This window comes from Carcharodon carcharias, chromosome 1, assembly GCF_017639515.1.
Source record: "Carcharodon carcharias isolate sCarCar2 chromosome 1, sCarCar2.pri, whole genome shotgun sequence".
NCBI classification, from domain to species: Eukaryota; Metazoa; Chordata; class Chondrichthyes; order Lamniformes; family Lamnidae; genus Carcharodon; species Carcharodon carcharias.
The window spans coordinates 177,764,630-177,789,243 of NC_054467.1; the positions used below are offsets into that span (position 1 = coordinate 177,764,630).

Consider the following 24,614-nt stretch of genomic DNA (forward strand, 5'->3'; position numbering starts at 1 on the left):
CTTGTGAAAAGTGGTATAAAAATACAAGTCTTTTTTCCTTTTTAAAAACCATCCGAGATTGGCACACACAACTATCAAAGAATTTTTTACACATTGAGCCACATAGGAGAAATCAGGACTGGTGACCAAAAGTGTAATCAAAAAGGTGGGTTTTAAGTGGTGCCTAAAAGGAGAGAGAGGGGTCGGGAAGATTAGGGGCAGAATTCCAGAACAACTGAAGGTATGGCTACACATGGTGGAACGATTGAAATCAGAGATGTACAAGGAGGCAAAATTGGAGAAATGTAAAAAACCTTGGAAGGTTATAGAGATAGGGAGGGCAAAGGTCATAGAAAAATAGAATAGAAAGATATGGGGGGCAGGATGTAGAGCAGTAGAAGGTTCTTGTGGGTACACCAGCACAGATCAGTTGTGCAAAATAGCTTATTTTTGTGCTTATAGATTCTTAGTTCAAATTCAAACAACTAACAATTGCGTTAAGTACTGTTTAATTTTTTTTGCTGAATTTCTGTTGATAAACTTACCTCAGTAGCCTCCAATAATGCCCCTTAAAACACGGCAAAGGCGAATTATGAGCAGGTTTGTGGTTTGGACAGGTTCCCACTCGGAACTGGATTGACACTGGTCAACCTCACTTCATAAATAATTCTTAAAGTAGACAGATCACACATTCACATTGGCAAATTAATTGCGTAAACAATTTCCTTTCTGGGCTTCAGGCTTTTCGTCCTTAGTTTTTTTAAAAAACTGTCTATAGGGACCACAAAATGTAATTATTTCATGGAGTGATATTACTTCCTAACTTTGCCACAGAGTGTCTCGTCAGTTATATGATTAAACCATTGTACTACATTTGAAAAACCTTAATTAAACAGCTATTTTATTCTAAAATCTTGGGAATACATGGCAGCGTGTAAACCAGGGAAATTTATCCTAGTAACAGCCTTTTTCCGGAAAGACGCTGAATCAGATTTAATTAACATTCCGGTAATCGCAGTATTTTCCAGTCCAGCTTTTGATGCAACAGCTATAGAAATCAAAAAAGTATATCGAATAACCTGCAAAATAAAGTGAGCTTTGATCCAACTTCAACAACAACCTGTTTTTCGTGTCTTAATCTCTCCTTCTCTGCCACGAAAAATATAGTTACAAATGTTTTTTAAATATCAATTACTTTTCTGTAATTCATAGGCCAACTCATGAACCATCTGACGATGACTCAATTTACTGGAAGGCCACATTTCAAGGGTTTCTAACAGGAAGCGCCTGTACATTCTGCCGTAAGGCATCTACTGTTATTGCGACTCCTCCTCCGTAACCTTTTATATCGAATTAAAAGAAACTCCAAAATGCACAGCGTAAAAAGCTCTCAGTTAGATGAAAAATACATGAAGCAATGCTTCCCTTAGCCATCTACAAAAAAAAACTTTCCTTAAACTACGTATATAACTACCGTAACACTCCCTTGTCCACAGTAACTACATTTAACAATTTTTTTAATTTCCATTCCCAGAAACTACTGTAATCTCATCTACAGGAACGCTTCTCTGGACCCACCCAAAGTAATTGCAGTAGCATTTCTTTTCCACCGTTTTGTTATGGTTTGTTAAGTGTCTAGCATAAGTATTGGCAAATACCAAATTTACTGGATGCTTGGGAACCTAGATGTGTATGGAGATAAACTGGCAGTGGAGTCGAGAATTAGAGGACACAGTTTTAAGGTAAAACAAAAACAAAAATACTTGGAAAAACTCAGCAGGTCTGACAGCATCTGCGGAGAGAGATACAGTTGACGTTTGGAGTCCGTATGATCCTTCATCAGAACTGTGTTATAACTATTTTATGATTCTAGAAATCTATGATGAGTAAATAAAAATTAAGAGGCACTGTGTATGTATTTTAACTTTTTATGCATTTTTTGGTGAAATGATAGGACAAAAATACGTGTGAATGCTTTACATCCTTGGTTACTGAATAGTGGTAGATGTTTGTTAGTAGTATACCTCACTGGAATACATGTACCTATACTGTGTGAGCATATATAAGTTTTCTACTATAATGAGAGTATATGGTTAAAACAGTGACATTCCCTTGGCATTCAATCACACACCATCCTGACTTGGAACTATATCGCCATTCCTTCACTGTCACTGGGTGGACAGTTAGGGTTAGACAGTAAATGCTGGCCTAGCCAGGGACACTTAAATCCCAAGAACATTTTTTTTAAAAAGACAACAAATTCCTTCATCATCATTATCATTAACAAGAAACTCAACTGATGCAGCCATATAGATACTGTTGCTTCAAGGGCAGGTCAGAGACTGGGAATTCTACAAGATAATAAATCACCTTCTGACTCCCCAAAGCCAGTTCACCACCTACAAGGCACAAGTCAGGAGTGTGATGGAATACTCCCCATTTTCCTGGATAAGTGTAGCTCCAACGAAACCCAAGAAATTAAACAACATCCAGAACAAAAGAGCCTACTTGATTGGCACCCATCTACCACATTAAACATTCACTCCATCCACCACCAGCACACGAAGGCTGCAGTGTGCACCATCTACAAGATTCATTAAGTCTTCTTTGACAGCACCTTCAAACCTGTGACCTTTACCACCTAGAAGAACAAACAAAGCAGGTGTATAGGAACACAACAACAACTTATATTTATATATTTATATTTATTTATTATATTTAACATAATGAAACATCACAGGAGCATAATAAAACAAAATATTATGCTGAGCCACATAAGGAGATATTAGGTCAGATGACCAAAATCTTGGTCAAAGAGGCAGGTTTTAAGAAGTGTCTTAAAGGAGGAAAGTGAGGCAGAGAGACAGAGAGGTGTAAGGAAAGAATTCCAGAGCTTGGGACCTAGGCAACTGAAGGCCCAGCCACCAATGGTGGAGTAATTATAATTGGGAATGCAAAAGAGGCCAGGATTAGAGATGTGCAGAGATCTCTGAGGTTGTGGGGCTGGAAGAGATACAGATATAGGGAGGGTAAGGCCATGGAGAGATTTGAAAACAAGGATGAGAATTTTAATGTCAAGATGTTGATTGACAGGGAGCAATCCACGTCAGCCAGCATAGAGATGATAGGGGAATAGGACAAGTTAAGACACAGTTTTGGATGGCCCATAGCTAACATGGGAGACCAGCCAGGTGTGTGCTGGAATAGTTGGAATAGTCTAGAGACACCACCACCTGCAGGTTTCCATCCATGTCACACACCATTCTGACTTGGAGAAATATCATCATTCTATCATGTTTCTGGATCAAAATCCTGAATTTCCCTACCTATCAGTGCTGTGGGTGTACCTACACCACAAAGACTGCAACAGACAAAGGAGTTGGCTCAAGGATGGGTAATAAATACTGGCCTTGTTAGCAATGCCACATCCCATGAAAGAAGAAAGAAAACAATTATAACTATGCCTGTATTTTATCATCAGTTCCTATTGGACAATAGTTTAATAGATAAAAGCAAAATACTGCGGATGCTGGAAATCTGAAACAAAAACAGGCATGGGCCCCAGTTATGCCTGTCTCTTTATGGGGTGTGTGGAAAATTCCTTGTTCCAGTCCTATGCAGGCCCTCTCCCACAACTCGTTCCCCAGTACATCGATGACTGCTTTGGTGCCGCTTCATGCTCTTGTCTGGATCTGGAAAAATTTATTAATTTTGCTTCCAATTTCCACCCCTCCATCATTTTCACGTGGTCCATCACTAACGCTTCCCTTCCCTTCCTTGACCTCTCTGTCTCAATTTCTGGTGATAGACTGTTCACCAATATTCATTACAAGCCTACTGACTCCCACAGTGACCTCAACAATAGCTCCTCACACCCCACTTCCTGTAAGGATTCCTTCCCATTCTCTCAGTTCCTTCGCCTCCGTCGCATCTGTTCTGATGATGCCACTTTCCAAAACAGTTTCTCTGACATGTCTTCCTTCTACCTTAAGCGAGGTTTTCCACCCACGGTGGTTGACAGGGCCCTCAACCATGTCCGGCCCATCTCCCGCGCATCCGCCCTCACACCTTCCTCTCCCTCCCTGAACCATGATAGGGTCCCTCTTGTCCTCACCAGCCACCGCATTCAAAGGATCATCCTCCGCCATTTCCGCCAACTCCAGCATGATGCCACCACCAAACACATCTTCCCTTCACCCCCCCCCCCCCGGCGGCTTTTCGCAGGGATCGTTCCCTCTGGGACACCCTGGTCCACTCCTCCATCACCCCCTACACCTCAACCCCCTCCCACGGCACCTTCCCATGCAAACGCAGAAGGTGAAACACCTGCCCCTTTACTTCCCCCCTCCTCACCATCCAAGGGCCCAAACATTCCTTTCAAGTGAAGCAGCATTTCACTTGCAGTTCCCTCAATTTAGTCTACTGCATTTGCTGCTCCCAATGCGGTCTCCTCTAAATTGGAGGGACCAAACGCAGACTGAGTACCACTTTGGCACACCTTTGGTCTGTCCGCAAGCATGACCCAGACCTCCCTGTCGCTTGCCATTTCAACACACCACCCTGCTCTCATGCCCACATGTCTGTCCTTGGCCTGCTGCAATGTTCCAGTGAAGCTCAACGCAAACTGGAGGAACAGCATCTCATCTTCTGACTAGGCACTTTACATCCTTCCAGACTTAATATTGAGTTCAACAATTTCAGATCATGAACTCTATCCTCGATCCCCACCCCCTTTCCGATCCCCCTTTTTCCAATAATTTATAATTAAAACAAAAATTTTCTTTTCCCACCTATTTTTAAAGTTATTTCGATCTATTGTTTTATCTCCAACTTTTAGCCCAAGATCATTTCCCTTCCACCCCACCCCACCCCCACTAGGGTCATCTGCCACTAGCTTGTCCTGCTTGCTACCCTTAAAGTCCCCATTAGCCTATTCCTTAGATAATATCACCATCGTCAACACCCTTTGTCCTTTTGTCTATGACATCTATGGCAATCTCTTCTTTGCCTCTCCCTATCACTGGCCTCCTATCTGGCTCTATCTGTCCCACCCCCCTCTACCAGCTTATATTTCACCTCATTTCTCTATTTCCTTAGTTCTGATGAAAAGTCATAGGGACTCGAACCATCAACTGTATTCCTCTCCACAGATGCTGTCAGACCTGCTCAGTTTTTCCAGGTATTTTTGTTTTTGGACTAGTTTAACAGGTATGTTTTAGAGTCTTCAAACCAAATTTCTGAGAGAGCCACATAAAGCTGAGCCTCTGTTATCTAATATGTGTCCTTTTCCTGCCTCATATAAGCCCGAGGCAGAGTTGAATTCAAGCCAAAACAAAAACAGAATTACCTGGAAAAACTCAGCAGGTCTGGCAGCATCGGTGGAGAAGAAAAGAGTTGACGTTTCGAGTCCTCATGACCCTTCGACAGAACTTGAGTTCGAGTCCAAGAAAGAGTTGAAATATAAGCTGGTTTAAGGTGTGTGTGTGGGGGGCGGAGAGATAGAGAGAGAGAGGTGGAGGGGGGGTGTGGTTGTAGGGACAAACAAGCAGTGATAGAAGCAGATCATCAAAAGATGTCAACAACAATAGTACAATAGATCACATAGGTGTTAAAGTTAAAGTTGGTGATATTATCTAAATGAATGTGCTAATTAAGAATGGATGGTAGGGCACTCAAGGTATAGCTCTAATGGGGGTGTTTTTTTTAAAATAATGGAAATAGGTGGGAAAAGGAAAATCTTTATAATTTATTGGGAAAAAAAAGGAAGGAGGAAACAGAAAGGGGGTGGGGATGGGGGAGGGAGCTCACGACCTAAAGTTGTTGAATTCAATATTCAGTCCGGAAGGCTGTAAAGTCCCTAGTCGGAAGATGAGGTGTTGTTCCTCCAGTTTGCGTTGGGCTTCACTGGAACAATGCAGCAAGCCAAGGACAGACATGTGGGCAAGAGAGCAGGCTGGAGTGTTAAAATGGCAAGCGACAGGGAGGTTTGGGTCATTCTTGCGGACAGACCGCAGGTGTTCTGCAAAGCGGTCGCCCAGTTTACGTTTGGTCTCTCCAATGTAGAGGAGACCACATTGGGAGCAACGAATGCAGTAGACTAAGTTGGGGGAAATGCAAGTGAAATGCTGCTTCACTTGAAAGGAGTGTTTGGGTCCTTGGACGGTGAGGAGAGAGGAAGTGAAGGGGCAGGTGTTGCATCTTTTGCGTGGGTATGGGGTGGTGCCATAGGAGGGGGTTGAGGAGTAGGGGGTGATGGAGGAGTGGACCAGGGTGTCCTGGAGGGAGCGATCCCTACGGAATGCCGATAAGGGGGGTGAAGGGAAGATGTGTTTGGTGGTGGCATCATGCTGGAGTTGGCGGAAATGGCAGAGGATGATCCTTTGAATGCGGAGGCTGGTGGGGTGATAAGTGAGGATAAGGGGGACCCTATCATGTTTCTGGGAGGGAGGAGAAGGCGTGAGGGCGGATGCGCGGGAGATGGGCCGGACACGGTTGAGGGCCCTGTCAACGACCGTGGGTGGAAAACCTCGGTTAAGGAAGAAGGAGGACATGTCAGAGGAACTGTTTTTGAAGGTAGCATCATCAGAACAGATGCGACGGAGGCGAAGGAACTGAGAGAATGGGATGGAGTCCTTACAGGAAGCGGGGTGTGAGGAGCTGTAGTCGAGATAGCTGTGGGAGTCGGTGGGTTTGTAATGGATATTGGTGGACAGTCTATCACCAGAGATTGAGACAGAGAGGTCAAGGAAGGGAAGGGAAGTGTCAGAGATGGACCACATGAAAATGATGGAGGGGTGGAGATTGGAAGCAAAATTAATAAATTTTTCCAAGTCCTGACGAGAGCATGAAGCGGCACCGAAGTAATCATCGATGTACCAGAGAAAGAGTTGTGGAAGGGGGCCGGAGTAGGACTGCAACAAGGAATGTTCCACATACCCCATAAAGAGATAGGCATAGCTGGGGCCCATGCGGGTACCCATAGCCACACCTTTTATTTGGAGGAAGTGAGAGGAGTTGAAGGAGAAATTGTTCAGCGTGAGAACAAGTTCAGCCAGACGGAGGAGAGTAGTGGTGGATGGAGATTGTTCGGGCCTCTGTTCGAGGAAGAAGCTAAGGGCCCTCAGACCATCCATCCTGGTGGGGGATGGAGGTGTAGAGGGATTGGACGTCCATGGTGAAGAGGAAGCGGTTGGGGCCAGGGAACTGGAAATTGTTGATGTGACGTAAGGTGTCAGAGGAATCACGGATGTAGGTGGGAAGGGACTGGACAAGGGGAGAGAGAGGGGAGTCAAGATAACAAGAAATGAGTTCTGTGGGGCAGGAGATAGAAGCGGGCGGTCCGAGGTTGGGCGACTATCAGGTTGGAAGCTGTGGGAGGGAGATCCCCAGAGGAGATGAGGTCAGTGACAGTCTTGGAAACAATGGCTTGATGTTCAGTGGTGGGGTCATGGTCCAGGGAGAGGTAGGAGGAAGTGTCTGCGAGTTGATGCTCAGCCTCCGCGAGGTAGAGGTCAGTGCGCCAGACACAGGTGCTGCCAGACCTGCTGAGTTTTTCCAGGTAATTCTGTTTTTGTTTTGGATTTCCAGCATCCGCAGTTTTTTTGTTTTTATATTTGAATTCAAGCCAAGCCTGTCCCAGCTATGGCCTCTACACTTGCTCTTCTCTGCCAACCTAAGATTCAGTCATCTCCTCCCCATAACCAGCCCAGTCACCCATCCTTTCCAGTACCATTCGATCCAAGACTGAGGCCACTGCCTATGGCTAACCTCCCCAACCTGGGTCCAAAAATTCTCTTTGAATAAAGTGGGTTTCCTACTTCTCCCACAGTCCTACTACCCACTTCTGCCATTTTATTGTGTTCTTTAGTCATTTAAAAAGATACGAAGTATTATGATCCCAGCTGATGTTATTACTGGACAAATCAGATCCCAGGGTGGAACCTAGCTTGATAAATCCTAACTTTTATTTTTTTTGTTTAGATACATGGAGAGTGCCTACTGAACAGTCACAGGAGTCAGCTGATGAACTTTTAACAAAAGAATAAAACATTTATCAAGCAAGCAACCAAAAGGTTAACAATATTACAATACTCCTTCACTCACCTTTACAGTTATATACATATTTGTAACACAAAGTTACAAAAACTATCTAATAGTCTCATGATCACAGTAAGTACACTGTCCATGTAAACCAATAGGCGACCTGTGGTCAGACACAGCACGGCCTGAATTTTACCTTTGGCGGGTGCGCATGATCGGCGGGCCTGGGAGCGGTCAGGAAACAGACTGCCAGCCGATCACAATTTCACACTGGCTTACCAACTAACAGCCAGCCAGCATGAAACATGCGCTGAAAAGCTCAGTGCTGCCAAGCTGGTGGCAGGAGCGGTCAGGAACCAGACTGCCGGCCGATCACAATTTCACGCTGGCTTACCAACTAACAGCCAGCCAGCGTGAAACATGCACTGAAAAGCTCAGCGCTGCCAGGCTGGTGGCAGGAAGAGGGCAGGCGATGACATTTCCGCCGGCGCGGGTGAGCGCTGCGAGAAAGTTCCCTGAAGGCAGATAGCTGTCTCGGTGAGCTGCAGACCTGAAAATGCTCAAATAAAGGTTTTAAAAGCTGCAAAAAATGTCCATGCGTCACAATCAATCATCTGAAAATACAGCTGATAAAAATGCTATCCACAGATATTTATTTTTATTTTATTTCATAACGGGAATTTCATCCCACCCTTGGATGACGTTTGATGAAAAATGCAAAGGCCGCCTGGCCGATTCACCCGTCCGCCAACCGTAAACTGGACAGGCCACGAAAAATCGGAGACGATTGTGCCATTAATGAGCTTAATTGCTCTCTTAATTGTAAGCTGGCGCGCTTCTGACTTTTGCACGTGCCCGCTGAGCGAAATATTACACCAGTGCACCTTGACATTGGGAGCCTCGCCAGACTTTTTTTATTTAAACTGCCATCTTTAATTTAATTTTCTGTTTTTCTGAACTTGAAGCTTTGCCCCTCCTATGACGTGTAGTTCCTTCTGCAGTGCATTCTGAAGCCCTTCTTCTGTGTCGAAGCCAACCCAACAGAATCCTCTGTGAAATCCAGTCTATTTGTCAAATGGAAGATGACATTTCTTGACTGGTCCAAACCATCCAAAATATTCTTTGATTTCTTTGCTGGCCAGGGGATCCGCAACACGAAAATCTCGAAGCTCTTTCTGGAAAATTCTGCCCCATATTCTGAAACCAAGTAACAGATGACACTCCAAGCAGATGCTATGGATTTCTCCTCAACTGCCACCCAGATGCTTGTCACACTGTGAGCCAACCAGTCTCACTGAATTTAGTCCTTCACACGAGGGTTTCCAATCTCCACTCTTGAAGAACTCGCTTTGGAATCTTCTCCCAAACTGACGCTTTCTCTCAGACTCCTTCTACAAGGGTCCATCTACAGCGTTTCAAACTCTCCTTCCGATGTTCCTCTCCCCTTTATTGCCAAGTGCATTCAAGCTTCCTTTGACGCACTCTGTCTCTAATGCTCAGCCATGCCAACAGAACACCACTGCTTCACATGTCCATAGCTGTCTCCTTGGATCTTCTGGCCTCTCACAAGCCTATTGCTTTAAATCTGCATCCTGAAGCTTCTCCCTTTAAGCTTGTTGCCTTCCTCTGCTCCTCACTCTTAACTTCACTTAACAGGATGTTTTCCAGATTCCTGCTTGTTCCCTTTGACTTTAAGGTCTTCTTGGGGCCTTCCTTCTTCTGTTCTTTGAGCTTCCTGCAGCTCCCTCCTGTCCAGCTTCTCCTGGCAGCTGGTTTCAACTTTAGTTTGGGACTTGTGTGTACGTGCGCATGTGTGTGTGTGAGGCCTCTCTCTCTCACTTGACCCCTGTTACTAGGCAACAGCACAGTTTTTTTCTATCTTGTTTCCCTAATATCACAGCTCTCCACATAACGGTTCATAAAACTCATTAAATATGCAGGTATACAAACAGAGCCTCGATCTTCTGTCTCCACTCTAAAATGAAACTACTCCCAGGTTTCACCTTTTTAACCCAAAAATAGAAAAAATATAAATTAACCTTAAAGATATACCTTTTCCTAACATACCCAAAAACACTTTTAACTTACTTAAACTATCTCTACTTCTTAACACAAAGAAAGAACTTGAATTGGAGCATTGGGAGAGTTGGAGCAAACGTAAGTCCGTGAAGCTATAACTTGGGTCACAATGGAGTTTTGGATCAGATGACATTTACAGAGATTGCAGGTTGGTTGGAACTAATCAAGGTTGAAGATGCTCAGAGGTAGATTCAGGGGTTACAGAGCTGGACATAGCCAGGCCTTGTGATGAAAACACTGTGAGATCAGAAGCTGAGCTAAAGGTTGAGCAAGACACTAAAGTTGTAAACTTATTTGTTAAGCCTGAGACAGTGGCCAACAAGGGGATGGAGTTGAAGATGGCAATGCAGAATTTGTGAAAGATTGGAAGATTATGGCTTCATTCTTGCCAATGTTTAGCTGGAGGGTATTATGTTTCATCCAAGACTGTATATTGGACAAGCTGTCTGACAGCACAGAGTCAGCAGAGAGGTAAAGAGAAAGGTGAAGACGTTCAGCTGGGTGTGATCGATGTACACGTGTTAACTGATCTCAATGTTGTGAATGATTTTACCAAAGAGCAGCATATAGATTGTTGAAAAGGATGTAAAAATGATGGATCCTTTGGGGAGTCTGAGGATCATTGTGCAGGGATGGAAAGAGAAGCTATTGCTGGAGATGTTCAACAACTTACCGATAGGTAAGAGTGGAACCAAGCAAGGATAATCTCACCAAGGTGGATCAAGGAAAAATTACAAAGTGGATGGACGATGTGGTCAAGCATATTGAAACTCCAAAACATTGTGGAGGGATAATAAGGCATGTTATGATTTATTGTTTCTTCCCTTCCCTCAATCCCTAATTCAGTCTTTCCGTATTTGCAGTCCCACCTTCAGTATTTTCGTACAAATGTTTTTTTTATTTATTCTTTCAAGTGATGTGGGCATCATTGGCAGGCCAGCTTTTTTTCTCATCCCTAATTGCCCTTGAGAAGATGGTGGTGAACTTTTTTGAACCACTGCAGTCCATTCGATGTGACTTTTATCGCTCTTTATGATTTACTAATTTTGTCTCATAATCCTGTGTAATCTCTTTTCGTAGCTTTTGTTCATGTTCTTTACATTTGTCCTCAGTTTGATTTTTTTTTAAGTTTAAAATTTGATTGATCCTTCCTGTTAATTCCAGAAACTGGAGACAGTCCAGAAACTGCGGTCATTTTCCTTTGAGTGGAAAGTTAATAAGAGATTTAATGAAAACTTTTAATATTATGAAGGTTTTTGATAAATTATTTCCACTGTTTGAACGATCAGTAACAAAGAACACTGATTTAAGGTAACTGATTAAAGGTGAGATGAAGAGAATTGTCTTTATGTAACAAGTTATGATCTAGAACGCATTGCTTGAAAGGGTAATAGAGGCATATTCAATAATAACTTTCAATAGTGAATTAGATAAATACTTGAAGGGAAGGCTTTCAAAGAGCCATCAAAGATAGAATGGCACCACAAGATCCGGTGAGTCCCTACCGCTTTCCATAATTTTTTTTCTTACTGGAATGCAACATGGTTTGCATCTTTTCCATCTCCTCGTTACATGTTAGTGCGGTTAAGATTTTAAAACACGATAATGAATTTCCCTGCAGTCAGGAGCCGGAGCGACAAAAAAAGGCGGCGTCTTTGAAGAGCAGCTGGCGTGGGCGTGGTGTAAAGGCGTCAGTGGTGGTGGGTGGGCTCTGCTGCCGGCCACGGCGAGATGCTGACAGACAGAGAGACAGACTTGACGGCGGCTGGGGCCTAAAGCGCAGCCTGTGGATTTGCCGAGTCTGAGCAGCTGCTTTATCAGTTACTAACTCAACCTCAGCAAACTTAAATCTGTCACAGTGGGGGAGGCCTTGAATACCGAACAAAGAAGCAATACAGTACGTACAGCGCAATTCACACAGCTCTATAATTGATATAGATCATATATATATTAATGGGGTTTGTTTTACATACGATGTCCGCCTCTGGGCGTTGCTTCCGATGGAGTTGCCGTGGTGACGCAGGCCTCGTGCAGTTGGCGTCTGCGCACTAAGTGTGGTGACGCAAAGCGTCTGCGGTTGGACGGTTCTGCAGGCTTCGTTCAACCGCCGAGATACCGGGACAGGCCGCACACTTTATCAGGAGATACCAGGAGCGGCCGGACTGGTACGTGTTATTCGGCTGCCCACCCTTCTCAGCAGCTTGTTTTTTTTTTGTTGTTGTTGTTGTAACGTTCTTAATGCAGGAAAGGGTCTTCATTGGGAGTGGTCGTTTTGTGCCTGCGACTGTTTTTCTTCCTCTTCCACACTTGGTTCAGTGTTAACCTTGTCCGATTTCATAATAGCGATTTCTCAATTTCAGTCACCATCAACCCCCAACTTCCAAAAAAATATTGATCCAATGGGGTGTGGGGAAAATGCTCAAGGTCAGGATGTGAAAATGAGAGTTGCAATATAATTGTAGCTATTGAGCTATATTTTCTCTAGGCCATTTATAGTAGTAATGTGCTCCTCATACTCGAGGGTGACGATGCCAACAATGAAGGGAGCTTAGAAAGTAAGAAAGATTTGCATATACATAGTGTCTTTCACAACTCGAGACTCCCAAAATGTTTTACAGCCAATGAAGTACTTTTTGAAGTGCAGTCACTGTTTTAATGTAGGAAAATGCCTAAGTTCATGTTAGATGGGTGTGCTGATGATCAGGCAGGCCAAAATGTCACTGACGCTGGTCTACCGCAAGCCCCACAGTATCATGTTCTTGGATGGGGTTCCTTTTTTCACTCTGCAATCCTTATGTCTTGTATCCACACTAGCACCACATCGTACAATAAGCTTTTCACTCTGACTTCAGTTTGACATTGTGGGTTGTCAGTGTTAAGGGTTTCCCAAGATTCAATGCCCCTGTTTATTGCTTCAAGTCAATTTTTAGTGTAACTTTACAGCATCTTTTAACATCCACCATAGTATGTGTACTGCTGTTATTGCATCTCTGTTGACCCTCAACAGTTCAGATGTTGTTTCAGTTGCTGGCACTTCGGACTTGGAATTGTAATTTGTTTCTGGTTATTGCAGAGAGATTTTTTAAAAATTCATTCACAGACTGTGGGCTTCGCTGACTGGGCCAACATTTATTGCCCATCCCTAGTTCCCCTTGAGAAGGTGGTGGTCAGCTGCCTTCTTGAACCACTGCAGTCCATGTGGTGTAGGTGCACTCACAGTGCTGTTAGGAAGGGAGTTCCAAGATTTTGACCCACGACAATGAAGGAACGGCGATATATTTCCAAGTCAGGATGGTGAGTGACTTGGAGGGGAACTCCCTACTGGTGGGGTTCCCATCGATCGGCTGCCCTTGTCGTTCTAGATGGTTGTGGTCATGGGTGTGGAAGGTGCTGTCTCAGGAGCCTTAGTGAATTCTTGCAGTGCATCTTGTAGATGGTACACACTGCTGCCACTATGTGTTGGTGGTGGAGGGAGTGAGTGTTTGTGGATGTGGTGCCAATCAAGTGGGCTGCTTTGTCCTCGATGGCTTCTTGAGTGTTGTGGGAACTGCACTCATCCAATCAAATGGGGAGTATGACATCACACTCCTGACTTGTGCCTTGTAGATGGTAGACAGACTTTGGGGAGTCAGGAGGTGAGTTACTCACCAGTGGATTCCTAGCCTCTGACCTTCCCTTGTAGCCACAGTATTTATATGGTGATTCCTGTCTAATTTCTGGTCAATGGCAGATTCAGTGATGGAAATGTTGTTGAACATTAAGCGGTCATGGTTAGATTGTCTCTTGTTGAAGATTGTTATTGCATGGCATTTGTGTGACATGAATGTTACTTGCCACTTGTCAGTCTAAGCCTGGATATTGCCCTGGTCTTGCTGCATTTGGACGTAGACTGCTTCAGTCGTGAATGGTCCAGAACATCGCGCAATCATCAGCGAACATCCTCGCTTCTGACCTTATGGAAGGAATGTTGTTGATGAAGCAGCTGAAGGTGGTTGAGCTGAGGACACTACCCTGAGGAACTCCTGCAGTGATGTCCTGGAGCTGAGATGACTTTTTTATTCATTTATGGGACCTGGCCTTCACGGGCTAGGCCAGCATTTATTGCCTTTGACAACTGACCTCCAACAACCACAGCCTTCTTCCCTTGTGCTAGGTATGACTCCAACCAGCAGAGAGTTTTTGCCCTGATTCCCATTGACTGCAGTTTTGCTAGGGCTCCTTGATGCCACAGAATCACACAGTGCAGAAGAGGCCCTTCGGCCACACTCCTCAAATGCAGCTTTGATGTCAAGGGCAGTCACTCTCACCTGACTTTGGAAGTTCAGCTCTTTGCCCGTATCTGAACCAAGGCTGTAATGAGGTCAGGAGCTGAATGGCCCTGGTGGAACCCAAACTGAGCATCAGTGAGTAGGTTATTGCTAAGCAAGTGCCACTTGATAGCACTGTTGATGACCCGTTCCATTACTGATGATTGAGAGTAGACTGATGGGGCAATATTTGGCCAGGCTGGATTTATCCTGCTTTTTGTGTGCAGGACATACATGGGCAATTTCCCACATAGCCAAATAGATGCCAGTGTTGTGTCTGTACTTGAACAGCTTGGCAAGGGGCACGACCAGTTCTGGAGCACAATTCTTCACTGCTATTCTCGGAGTATTGTCAGGGCCCATATCCTTTGCACAATCCAGTTCCTTCAGCCATTTTTTGATATCATATGGAGTGAATTGAATTGGCTGAAGACTGGCATCTGTGATGCTGGGTATCTCCGGAGGAGGCCTAGAAGGATCATCTACTCGGCAATCTGGCTGAAGATTGGTATGAATGCAATGCAAAAAGATTAGTAAGGAGGGACAAATTTGAATATGAGAGAAAGCTAGCTAGTAATATAAAGATGGATAATAAGAGTTTCTATAGATATTTAAATAAGAGTGTAAAAAGTGAGCGTTGGTCCTATAGTGAGTGCGACTGGGGAATTGATAATGGAAAGTAGGCATATGGCAGATGAATTAAACAGGTATTTTGCTTCGGTGTTCACTATAGAGTAACATCCCAGAAATAGCTGTAAATCAGGAAATGGAAGGGGGGGAGGAACTCTGGGTGGGTGTGAGTAATGACAATCACCAGGGAAAATTGTTAGGGCTGTAGGCTGACAAATCTTTGGGTCCGGATTGACTTCACCCTAAGGTCTCGAAAGAAGTGGCTAGTGTGATAGTAATGCTCTGGGGACCTGGGTTCTAATCACGCCATGATAAAAGTCTGATGGTGATCATGAAACAATTGTTGATTATTGTAAAAACCCATCTGGTTGCCTCTTAAATGCCCTCTGAAATGGTATACAGTCGGGACGGAGTTGGAGCCCTCAACATTTACTCCAGACCCCATGAAGTCTTATGGCACCAGGTCAAACATGAGCAAGGAAATCTCCTGCTGATTACCACATATGGCCCTCAGCTGATGAATCAGTGCTTCTCCATGTTGAACATGCTTGGAGGAAGTACTGAGGGTGGCAAGGGCGAAGAATGTACTCTGGGTGGGGGACTTCAATGTCCATGACGGAGAGTGGTTCAGTAGCACTATTACTGACCGAGCTGGCCAAGTCCTAAATGACATAGCTGCTAGACTGGGTCTGCGGCAAGTGATTAGGGAACCAACAAGAGGGATAAACATACTTGACCTCATCCTCACCAACCTACCTGCTGCAGATGCATGTGTCCATGACAGTATCGGTAGGAGTGACCACCGCACCGTCACATTGAGGATACCCTCCATCGTGTTGTGTAGCACTACTGCTGCGCTAATTGGGATTGATTTCGAACAGATCTAGCAACTCAAGACTGGGCATCCATGAGGTCCTGTGGGCAGCAGAATAGTACTCAAGCACAATCTGTAACCTCATGGCCTGGCATATCCCACAGCCTACCATTACCATCAAGCCAGGGGTTCAACCCTGGTTCAATGAAGAGTGCATGAGGGCATGCCAGGAGCAGCAACAGGCATACCTAAAAATGAGATGTCAACCTGGTGGAGCTATAACACAGGACTACTTGCGTGCCAAACAGCATAATCAGCAAGTGATAGACAGAGCTAAGTGATCCCACAGCCAACGGATCGGATCTAAGTTCTGCAATCCTGCCACATCCAATTGTGAATGGTGGTAGACAATTAAACAACTCACTGGAGGTGGAAGCTCCACAAATATCCCCATCCTCAATGATGGAGGAGCCCAGCACATCAATGCAAAAAATAAGGCTGAAGCACTTGCTACAATCTTAAGCCAGAAGTCCCAAGTGGATGATCCATCTCCCGCCTCCTCTGGAGGTCCCCAGCATCCCAGATGCCAGTCTTCAGCCAATTCAGTTTACTCTACGTGATATCAAGGAACAGCTGAAGACACTGGATACTGCAAAGGCTGTGGGACCTGACAATATTACGGCAATAGTACTGAAGACTTGTGCTCGAGAACTTGCTGCGCCCCTAGCCAAGCTGTTCCAGTACAGCTACAACACTGGCATCTACCCAGCTATGTGGAAAATTGCCCAGGTATATCCTGTACACACAAAACAGAAAAATCCAACCCTGCCAATTGACTGCCCCATCAGTCTACTCTCGATCATCAGTAATGGAAGGGGTCATCAACAATGCTATCAAGCGGCACTTGCCTAGCAATAACCTACTCATGCCTAGTTTGTGTTCCGCCAGGGCCACTCAGCTCTTGACTTCATTACAGTCTTGGTTCAAACGTGGACAGAAGAGCTGAACTCCTGAGGTGAAGTGAGAGTGACTGCCCTTGGCATCAAGGCTGCATTTGACCAAATGTGGCATCAAGGTGCCCAAGCAAAACTGGAGTCAATGGGAATCGGGGAAAACTCTCCGCTGGTTGGAGTCAAACCTAGCACAAAGGAAAGATGGTTGTGGTTGCTGGAGGTCAGGCATCTCAGCTCCAGGACATCACTGCAGGAGTTCCTCAGGGTAGTGTCCTCAGCCCAACCATCTTCAGTTGCTTCATCAATGACCTTCCTTCCATCATAAGGTCAGAATTGGGGATGTTCACTGCACAATGTTCAACACCATTTACAACTTCTCAGATACTGAAGCAGTCCATGTCCAAATGCAGCAAGACCTAGACAATATCCAGGCTTGGGCTGACAAATGGCAAATAACATTCATGCCACACAAGTGTCAGGCAATGATCATATCCAAGAGAGAATCCAACTATTACTCCTTGTTGTTCATTGGCATTACCATCACTGAATCCCCCACTATCAACATCCTGGGGGTTACCATTGACCAGAAACTGAACTGGACTAGCCATATAAATACTGTGGCTACAAGAGCAAGTCAGAGGCTAGGAATCATGCAACAAGTAACCCACCTCACTCCCCAAAGCCTGTCCAAGGCACAAGCCAGGAGTGTGATGGAATACTCCCCACTTGCCTGGATAAGTGCAGCTCCCATAACACTGAAGAACTTGACACCATCAGGACAAAGCAGCTCGCTTGATTGGTGCTACATTCACAAACATTCACTCCCTCCACCACCAACGCGCAGTAGCAGCATTGTGTACCATCTACAAGATGCACTGCAGGGTGAATACCAAGACTCCTTCGACAGCACCTTTCCAAACCCATGACCATTACCATCTAGAAGGACAAGGGCAGCAAATTGATGGACATACCACCACCTGGAAGATCCCCTCCAAAGTCACTCACTATCCTGACTTGGAAGTATATCGCCATATATATATCACTGTCGCTGGGTCAAAATCCTGGAACTCCTTTCCTAACAGCACTGTGGGTGTACCTACACCAGATGGATTGCAGCAGTTCAAGAAGGCAGCTCACCACCACTTTCTCAAGGGTAACTAGGGATGTGCAATAAATGCTGGCCCAGCCAGCGAAGCCCACATCCCATGAATGATTAAAAAAAGTGAGCCTAACATCTGTCATAGGAAAGATGTTAGAAGCTATTATTTAAGATGTTATAGCAGGGCACTTAGAAAAATTCAAGACAATCAGGCAGAATCAATATGGTTTTGGAAAAGTGAAATCATGTTTAACCAATTTATTGGAGTTCTTTGAAGGAGTCACATTTGCTCTGGAAAAAGCGGAATCGGTGAATGTACTGTACTTGAATTTCCCGAAGACATTTAAAAAGTGCCACATCAAAGCTTATTGCAGAAAGTAAAAGCTCATGGTTTAGAGGGTAACAAGTTGGCATGGATAGCTATCAGGAAGCAGAGTTGGCATAAATGGGTCTTTTTCTGGTTGTGGGATGTGACGAGTGATGTGCCACAGGGATGATCAGTGTTGGGACCTCAACTTTTTACAATTGATATAAATGACTTGGATGAAGGACTCAAGAAAGGTTGCTAAATTTGCTGAGGCACAAAAATAGGTAGGAATGTAAATTTTGAAGAGGACGTAAGGAGGCTGAAAAGTGACAGCTTAAGTGAGTGTGCAAAGATCTGTCAAATGGAGTATAATATGGGCATATGTGAAATCATTCATTGGGCAGGAAGAATAAAAAAGAAGCTTATCTAAATGGTGAGAGACTGCAGAGCTCTGAGATTCAGAGGGATCTGGGTGCCCTACTGCATACATCACAAAAGGTTAGTACAGCAGGTAATTAGGAAAGCTAATAGAATGTTATCATTTATTGTGGGGGGAATCGATTTCAGAATTAAGGAGTTATGCTTCAGTTGTACAGGGAATTGGTGAGACCACATCTGGAGTATTGTGTACACTACTGGTCTCCTTATTTAAAGAAAGATGTAAATGCTCTGAAAGCACTTCAGAGAAGGTTTACTGGACTAATACCAGGAATGGATGGGTTGTTTTAAGTGGAAAGGCTAGACAGGTTAGGCTTGTATCCACTGGGATTTAGAAGAGTAAGAGGCGACTTAATTGAAACCTTTAAGAACCTGGGGAGCTTGACAGGTTGGATGTGGAGAGGATGTTTCTTGTGGGAGAATCTACAGCTAGGGGTCACTGTTTAAAAATAAGGGGTCACTCATTTAAGACAGAGATGAGGATTTTTTTTTGAGTGTTCTGAGTCTTTGGAACTCTCTTCCTCAAAGGGTGGTTGAAGCTGAGTCTTTGAATATTTTTAAGGCAGAGCTAGTTAGTTTGTTGATTAACCTTTCACTAATGTCCTTAAGGAAAAGAAATCTCGTTCTTAGCTGGCCACCCTATATGTAACTGATTCTGTGAATGTGGTTTCTATTAACAGCCCTCTGAAATAGCCAACCAAACTTCTAAGTTGAACTCAAGAAGGCAGTTCACCACCCCCCTTCTCAAAGGCAATTAGGGATAGTCAATAAATGCTGGCCTTGCCAGCAACGTTCACATCCTGTGAATGAATAAAGAAAAATATGGTGGCAACAAATGTGGAATGTAATCTCCCACTGTCAGATTTTTTCCAATTGACTACCAAGTTGGTGTGAAGTTTCTGCACTAATTTCAATAAAAGAACATGTTCCCAGAAGTGGCTGAAAGATGAACAGATTTGAAGGTATGAAATTAGTGATTTTTTAAACAAGTATTATACTAATAACAAGATGAGTACATATTTGTAATGTCATGTTGAAGTGATTTATTTTGACACAATGAAAATGAGTCAAAACAATTATTGCCATCGTTCTTTTTTAATCTGTACTTTTGCATTAAAGTTTATTATTTTGGAATGCTGCCTCGATGACACTACTTTTAAAGAGTGATCATAAGAACTAAGAGCAGGAGTAGGCAATTCAGCCCCCAAAGCCTGTCCCACTATTCAATACGATCATGACTGATCTAATTTCGGCCTCAACTCCAATTTCCCGCCCTCTCCCCATAACCTTTCAACCCGTTACTAATTAAAAATCTGTCCATCTCCTCAAATTTATTCAGCGTCCCGGGATTCACTGCACTCTGAGGTAGTGAATTCCACAGATTCACAACCCTTTGAGAAAAGTAATTCCTCCTCATCGCTGATTTAAATCTACCACCCCTTAGCCTAAAACTATAGCCCCTTGTTCTAGAATGCCCCACAAGGGGAAATATATAAGGTGACCAATACTGTACACAGTATTCCAAATGTGGTCTCACCAATGGGCTGTACAACTGAAGCAAAACCTCCCTACTTTTGTATTCAATTCCCCTTGCAATAAATTATAACATTCTATTAGCTTTCCTAATTACTTGCTGTACTTGCAAACTAGACTTCTGTGACTCATGCACTAGGACAACCAGATCCCTCTGCACCTCAGAGCTCTGCATTTTCCCACATTATTCTCCACTTGCCAGACCTTTGCCCACTCACTTAAGCTATATATATCTTTTTGTAGCCTCCTTATGTCCTCTTCACAACTTACTTTCCTTCCTATCTTTGTGTTTTTAACTGCAAATTTGGCAACCATCCCTTCATTCCCTTCATTCAAGTCATTTCTATAAATTGTAAACAGTTGAGGTCCCAGCACTGATCCCATTGGCACACCACTTGGTACATTCTTGCCAACCTGGAAAAGACCAATTTATGCCTACTCTCTGCTTCCTGTTAGCCAGCCAATCTTCTACCCATGCCAATATGTAACCTCCTATACCATGAGCTTTTATTTTCTGCAGTAACCTTTGATGTGGCATTTTATCAAATGCCTTCTGGAAATCTAAGTACAGTACACCCCTTTATCCAAGCACGTGTTACTTCCTCAAAGAACTCTGATTAGTTTGTTAAACATGATTTCTCTTGCACAAAACCATGCTGACTCTTCCTGATGGCCTTGAGCTTAACCAAGTGCCCTGCTATAACTTCTTTAGTAACAGCTTCTAATATTTTCCCTAAAACAGATGTTAAGCTAACTGGACTGTAGTTTCCTGCATTCTGTCTCCCTCCCTTTTTGAATAATGGAGGTACATTTGCTATCTTCCAATCTAATGGGACCTTCTGCGATCCAGGGAGTTTTGGAAAATTAAAACCAATGCATCAACTATCACACCCGGCACTTCTATTAAGACCTTAGGATGAAGTCCATCAGAACCTGTGTTCTTGTCAGCCCACAGATCCAATAATTTTCTCAGTACCACTTCTCTGGGGACTGCAGTTTTCCTGACTTCTCTCCCCACTTCCATTTCCTGGTTTATAGCTGCTTCTGGGATGTTACTTACACACTCTATAGTGAAAACTGATGCAAAATATCTGTTCAATTCATCTGCTGCCATCTCATTTTCAATTATCAATTCTCCAGACTCTCTTTCTGTAGGACCAATGCTCATTTTGTTAACACACTTTTTTCTTTTTTTAAATATTTTATATTTCTGGCTAGCTTTCTCTCATACTCTAATTTTTGCCTCTGTATTAGTCTTTTAGTCATTCTTTGCTGTTCCTTATATTCTGTCTAACTTTCTGACCTGCTACCTGTTATATGCTTTTCTTTAAGTTTAATGCTATCATTAACCTTTCTAGCTAACCATGGATGATGTGTCTGTCCCTTGGACTTTTTCTTACTCTTCAGAGCCTATCTATTCTGTGCATTCTGAAATAGCCCCTTAAATATTAGCCACAGCATCTCTATTGACCTATCCATTAACCTAATTTGCCAATTCGCTTTAGTCAGCTCAGCTTTAATGCCCTCATAATTGCTCTTATTTAAGTTTAAAAACTTAGTGTCAGACCCAATCCTCTCTCCCTCAAACTGAATGTAAGATTCAATCATAATATGATTGCTGCTACCTAGGGGCACCTTTGCTATGAGATCATTATTTCCTCCCACCTCATTGCACAATACCAGATCTAGTATAGCCTGGGCTCTGGTTGGACCCAAGTCATACTATTCTAAGAAACTCACAAAAACATTAAATGAACTCCCCATCTAGACTATCTTTGCCTATCTGACTTTTCCAGCCTATATGTAAATTAAAATCTCCCATGATAATCGCCATGCCTTTCTGACAAGCTCCCATTATTCCTTATTATTAGTTCATGGAGGGATGTGGGTGTCACTGGCTAGGCCAGCATTTAATGCCCATTCCTAATTGCCTTTGTTCAAAGGGCATTTAAGAGTCAACCATATTGCTGTGTGCTAGAGTCAAGACCAGGTAAGGACAGCAGATTTCCTTTCCTAAAGGACATTAGTGAACCAGATGGGTTTTTATGACAATCAATAATGATTTCACGGTCATCGTCAGATTTTTAATTCCAGATTTTTGTTGGATTCTGCTATGGTAGAATTCGAACTCGGGTCCCTAGAGAATTACCCTGGGTCTCTGGAATACTAGTCCAGTGACAATGCCATTATGCGACCGCCTCAACCCTACCATGTGGTTACTGTTAAGGGGCCTGTACACAACTCCCACAAGTGACTCCTTGCCTTTACCATTTCTCATCTCTATCCAAACCATTTCCACATCCTGGTTCCCTGAACTTGGGTCATCTGTCTCTATTGTGCTAATCATTGACTAACAGAGCTACTCTTCCACCTTTTCCTCGCTTCCTGTCCTTTCGAAATACCCTGTACCTTTCAGTTTTCAAGTCCCAGTCCATGTCCTCCTGCAACCATGTCTCCGTAATGGCAATCAAATCGTAATTATTTATTCCTATGTGTGCTCTCAGTTCACCTGTTTTGTTTTGAATGCTACGTGCATTTAGATACAGAGCTTTTATTTTTGTAACCTCTAGTTTCATCTGTTGATTTACTGTTAGATTTGTACTCTCGATCCCTTCCTGTCACAGTCTGTTTTTCATTTCCCAAAATAATACATTTTTCTTTTGTCTTGTCTCTGCTCTTTGATTTACCACATCTTCCCAAATTTGATTTTTTGCCCCCTCTATTTAGTCTAAAACCCTCTCCAATTCCCTCATTATGCAGCTCTGAAGAACATGGTCCCAGGTTCAGGTGTAGACTGTTCCAAAGGTACTGATCCCACTTGATGCCAGTGCCCTATGAACCGGAACCCACTTCTCCTACACCAGTCTTTGAGCCACACATTCATCTCCCGAACCCGATTTGTCATATGTCAATTTGCACGTGGCTCAGGTAATAATCCAGAGTCCAGAGATTATGACCTTTGAGGTTCTGCTTAATTTTGTGCCTTGGTCCTCATACTGACTGTGCAGAACCCCCTTCTTTGTCCTGCCTATGTCATTGGTACCTTCATGAGCCATGACAGGGTCCTCCCTCTCCCACTGCAAGTTCCCCTCCAACCCCAAGCAGATGACCCGCACCCTGGCACTGTGCAAGCCACACAGTTGTCTGGACGCACGCTCTTTGCTGCAGAGAACAGTGACAATACCTCTGACTATACTATCCCCTACAACCGCTGCATTCCATTTGCTGCCCCATACTTGAATGGCTTTCTGTACCATGGTGCCATGCTCAGTTAGCTCAGCCACCCTACAGCCCCAACTTTCATCCAGACAAGCTGAAAAAAAGTTGACGTTTCAAGTCCTCATGACCCTTCGACAGAACTATTGAAGTTCTGTCGAAGGGTCATGAGGACTCGGAACGTCAACTCTTTTCTTCTCCGCCGATGCTGCCATACCTGCTGAGTTTTTCCAGGTAATTCTGTTTTTGTTTTGGATTTCCAGCATCCGCAGTTTTTTTGTTTTTATAAGCTGAAAAAAACCTCACACCTTTTGGACAATTGTAAAGGCTGAGGCTCCTGCCCTCCAAGTCCCCTTACCTGCCTCATTTGCAGTCAGATTCTCCCGTCCCTGACCACTGACCAAACCAGAAGACTTTGTCCTAAGAGATTTGACTGCCTCCTGGTACAAAGAATCCAGGTAACTTTCCCCCTCCCTGATGCACCACAGTGTCTGTAGTTCAGCCTCCAGCTCATAAACTCTTGAGTTAAAGCTGCTCAAACTTCAAACACTTAACTGCAAATGTGTTTGTCCTGGATCAAACAGGCACCCAGGAGTTCCCACATGCTGCAGCCGTGACATACCACTGTGCTGACATCCTTAATGTGGTCTAATTAACTATTTAATTATTTTATTCAATTATATATTTTACTTTTATATTTATATATTTTATTCACCTTAGCACCAGATGCTAGACTATTTTGAACCTTAGGAATAGAACAAACCTTAGTCACTTAACCAGATACTCACCAAATAAACAGCTGCTTCTTCTGTAGCAGAGTATAACCACTTCCTGAAGGCTGAGAAAGTTAGAAAGCAAGAGAGCATCTCTTTCCCCTCCTTGCCCAACTCCCAGAACTCTATTCTAAGTCGCACTTCTTGCAGTAAACTTTAGCTAAAGCTCCTCTTTCCCCCAGTGCACCAAATTCCCACTTTGAATCAAATTCCCAAATATACTCACTTGGTCTCTGTCTCACTCAGGCCATTGTCTCCCTTTACTGATCGTGTGCCTCTTACTAGGCTTATGTAGCATATTGATATCAGTTCACTAGCAAAAATTGAGCAGATTTTGAAGCTGCAAAGCCTACTTCCTGTGTGATCTTAATTCATCACCTTAAGATGTTTCCATCCATGTGTTTCACCCTAAGTGTTATGCTACTCATTCTCATGGTCCTAGTTCA

General features: G+C 43.7%; 1 protein-coding gene and 1 pseudogene across 8 annotated transcripts in view; one reads left to right on the forward strand and one right to left on the reverse strand.

Moving 5' to 3' along the window:
- Positions 1-1,555: 1,555 nt before the first annotated feature.
- Positions 1,556-24,614, forward strand: part of il6st (interleukin 6 cytokine family signal transduce) — an 85,321-nt gene continuing 62,262 nt past the window's right edge. For 2 of the 8 annotated variants that reach the window (XM_041199653.1, XM_041199664.1), the window contains exons 1-2: positions 12,127-12,263; positions 19,327-19,608. In XM_041199653.1, coding sequence (XP_041055587.1) covers positions 19,593-19,608 — 16 coding nt within the window. In that variant the 5' untranslated portion in view covers positions 12,127-12,263; positions 19,327-19,592. Of the gene's footprint in view, positions 1,722-7,959; positions 8,052-11,806; positions 11,996-12,126; positions 12,264-19,326; positions 19,609-24,614 lie in introns of those variants that run through there. The other 6 variants (XM_041199691.1, XM_041199721.1, XM_041199673.1 and 3 more) reach the window with 4 other exon arrangements.
- On the reverse strand, positions 8,817-9,283 carry LOC121284336 (annotated as a pseudogene).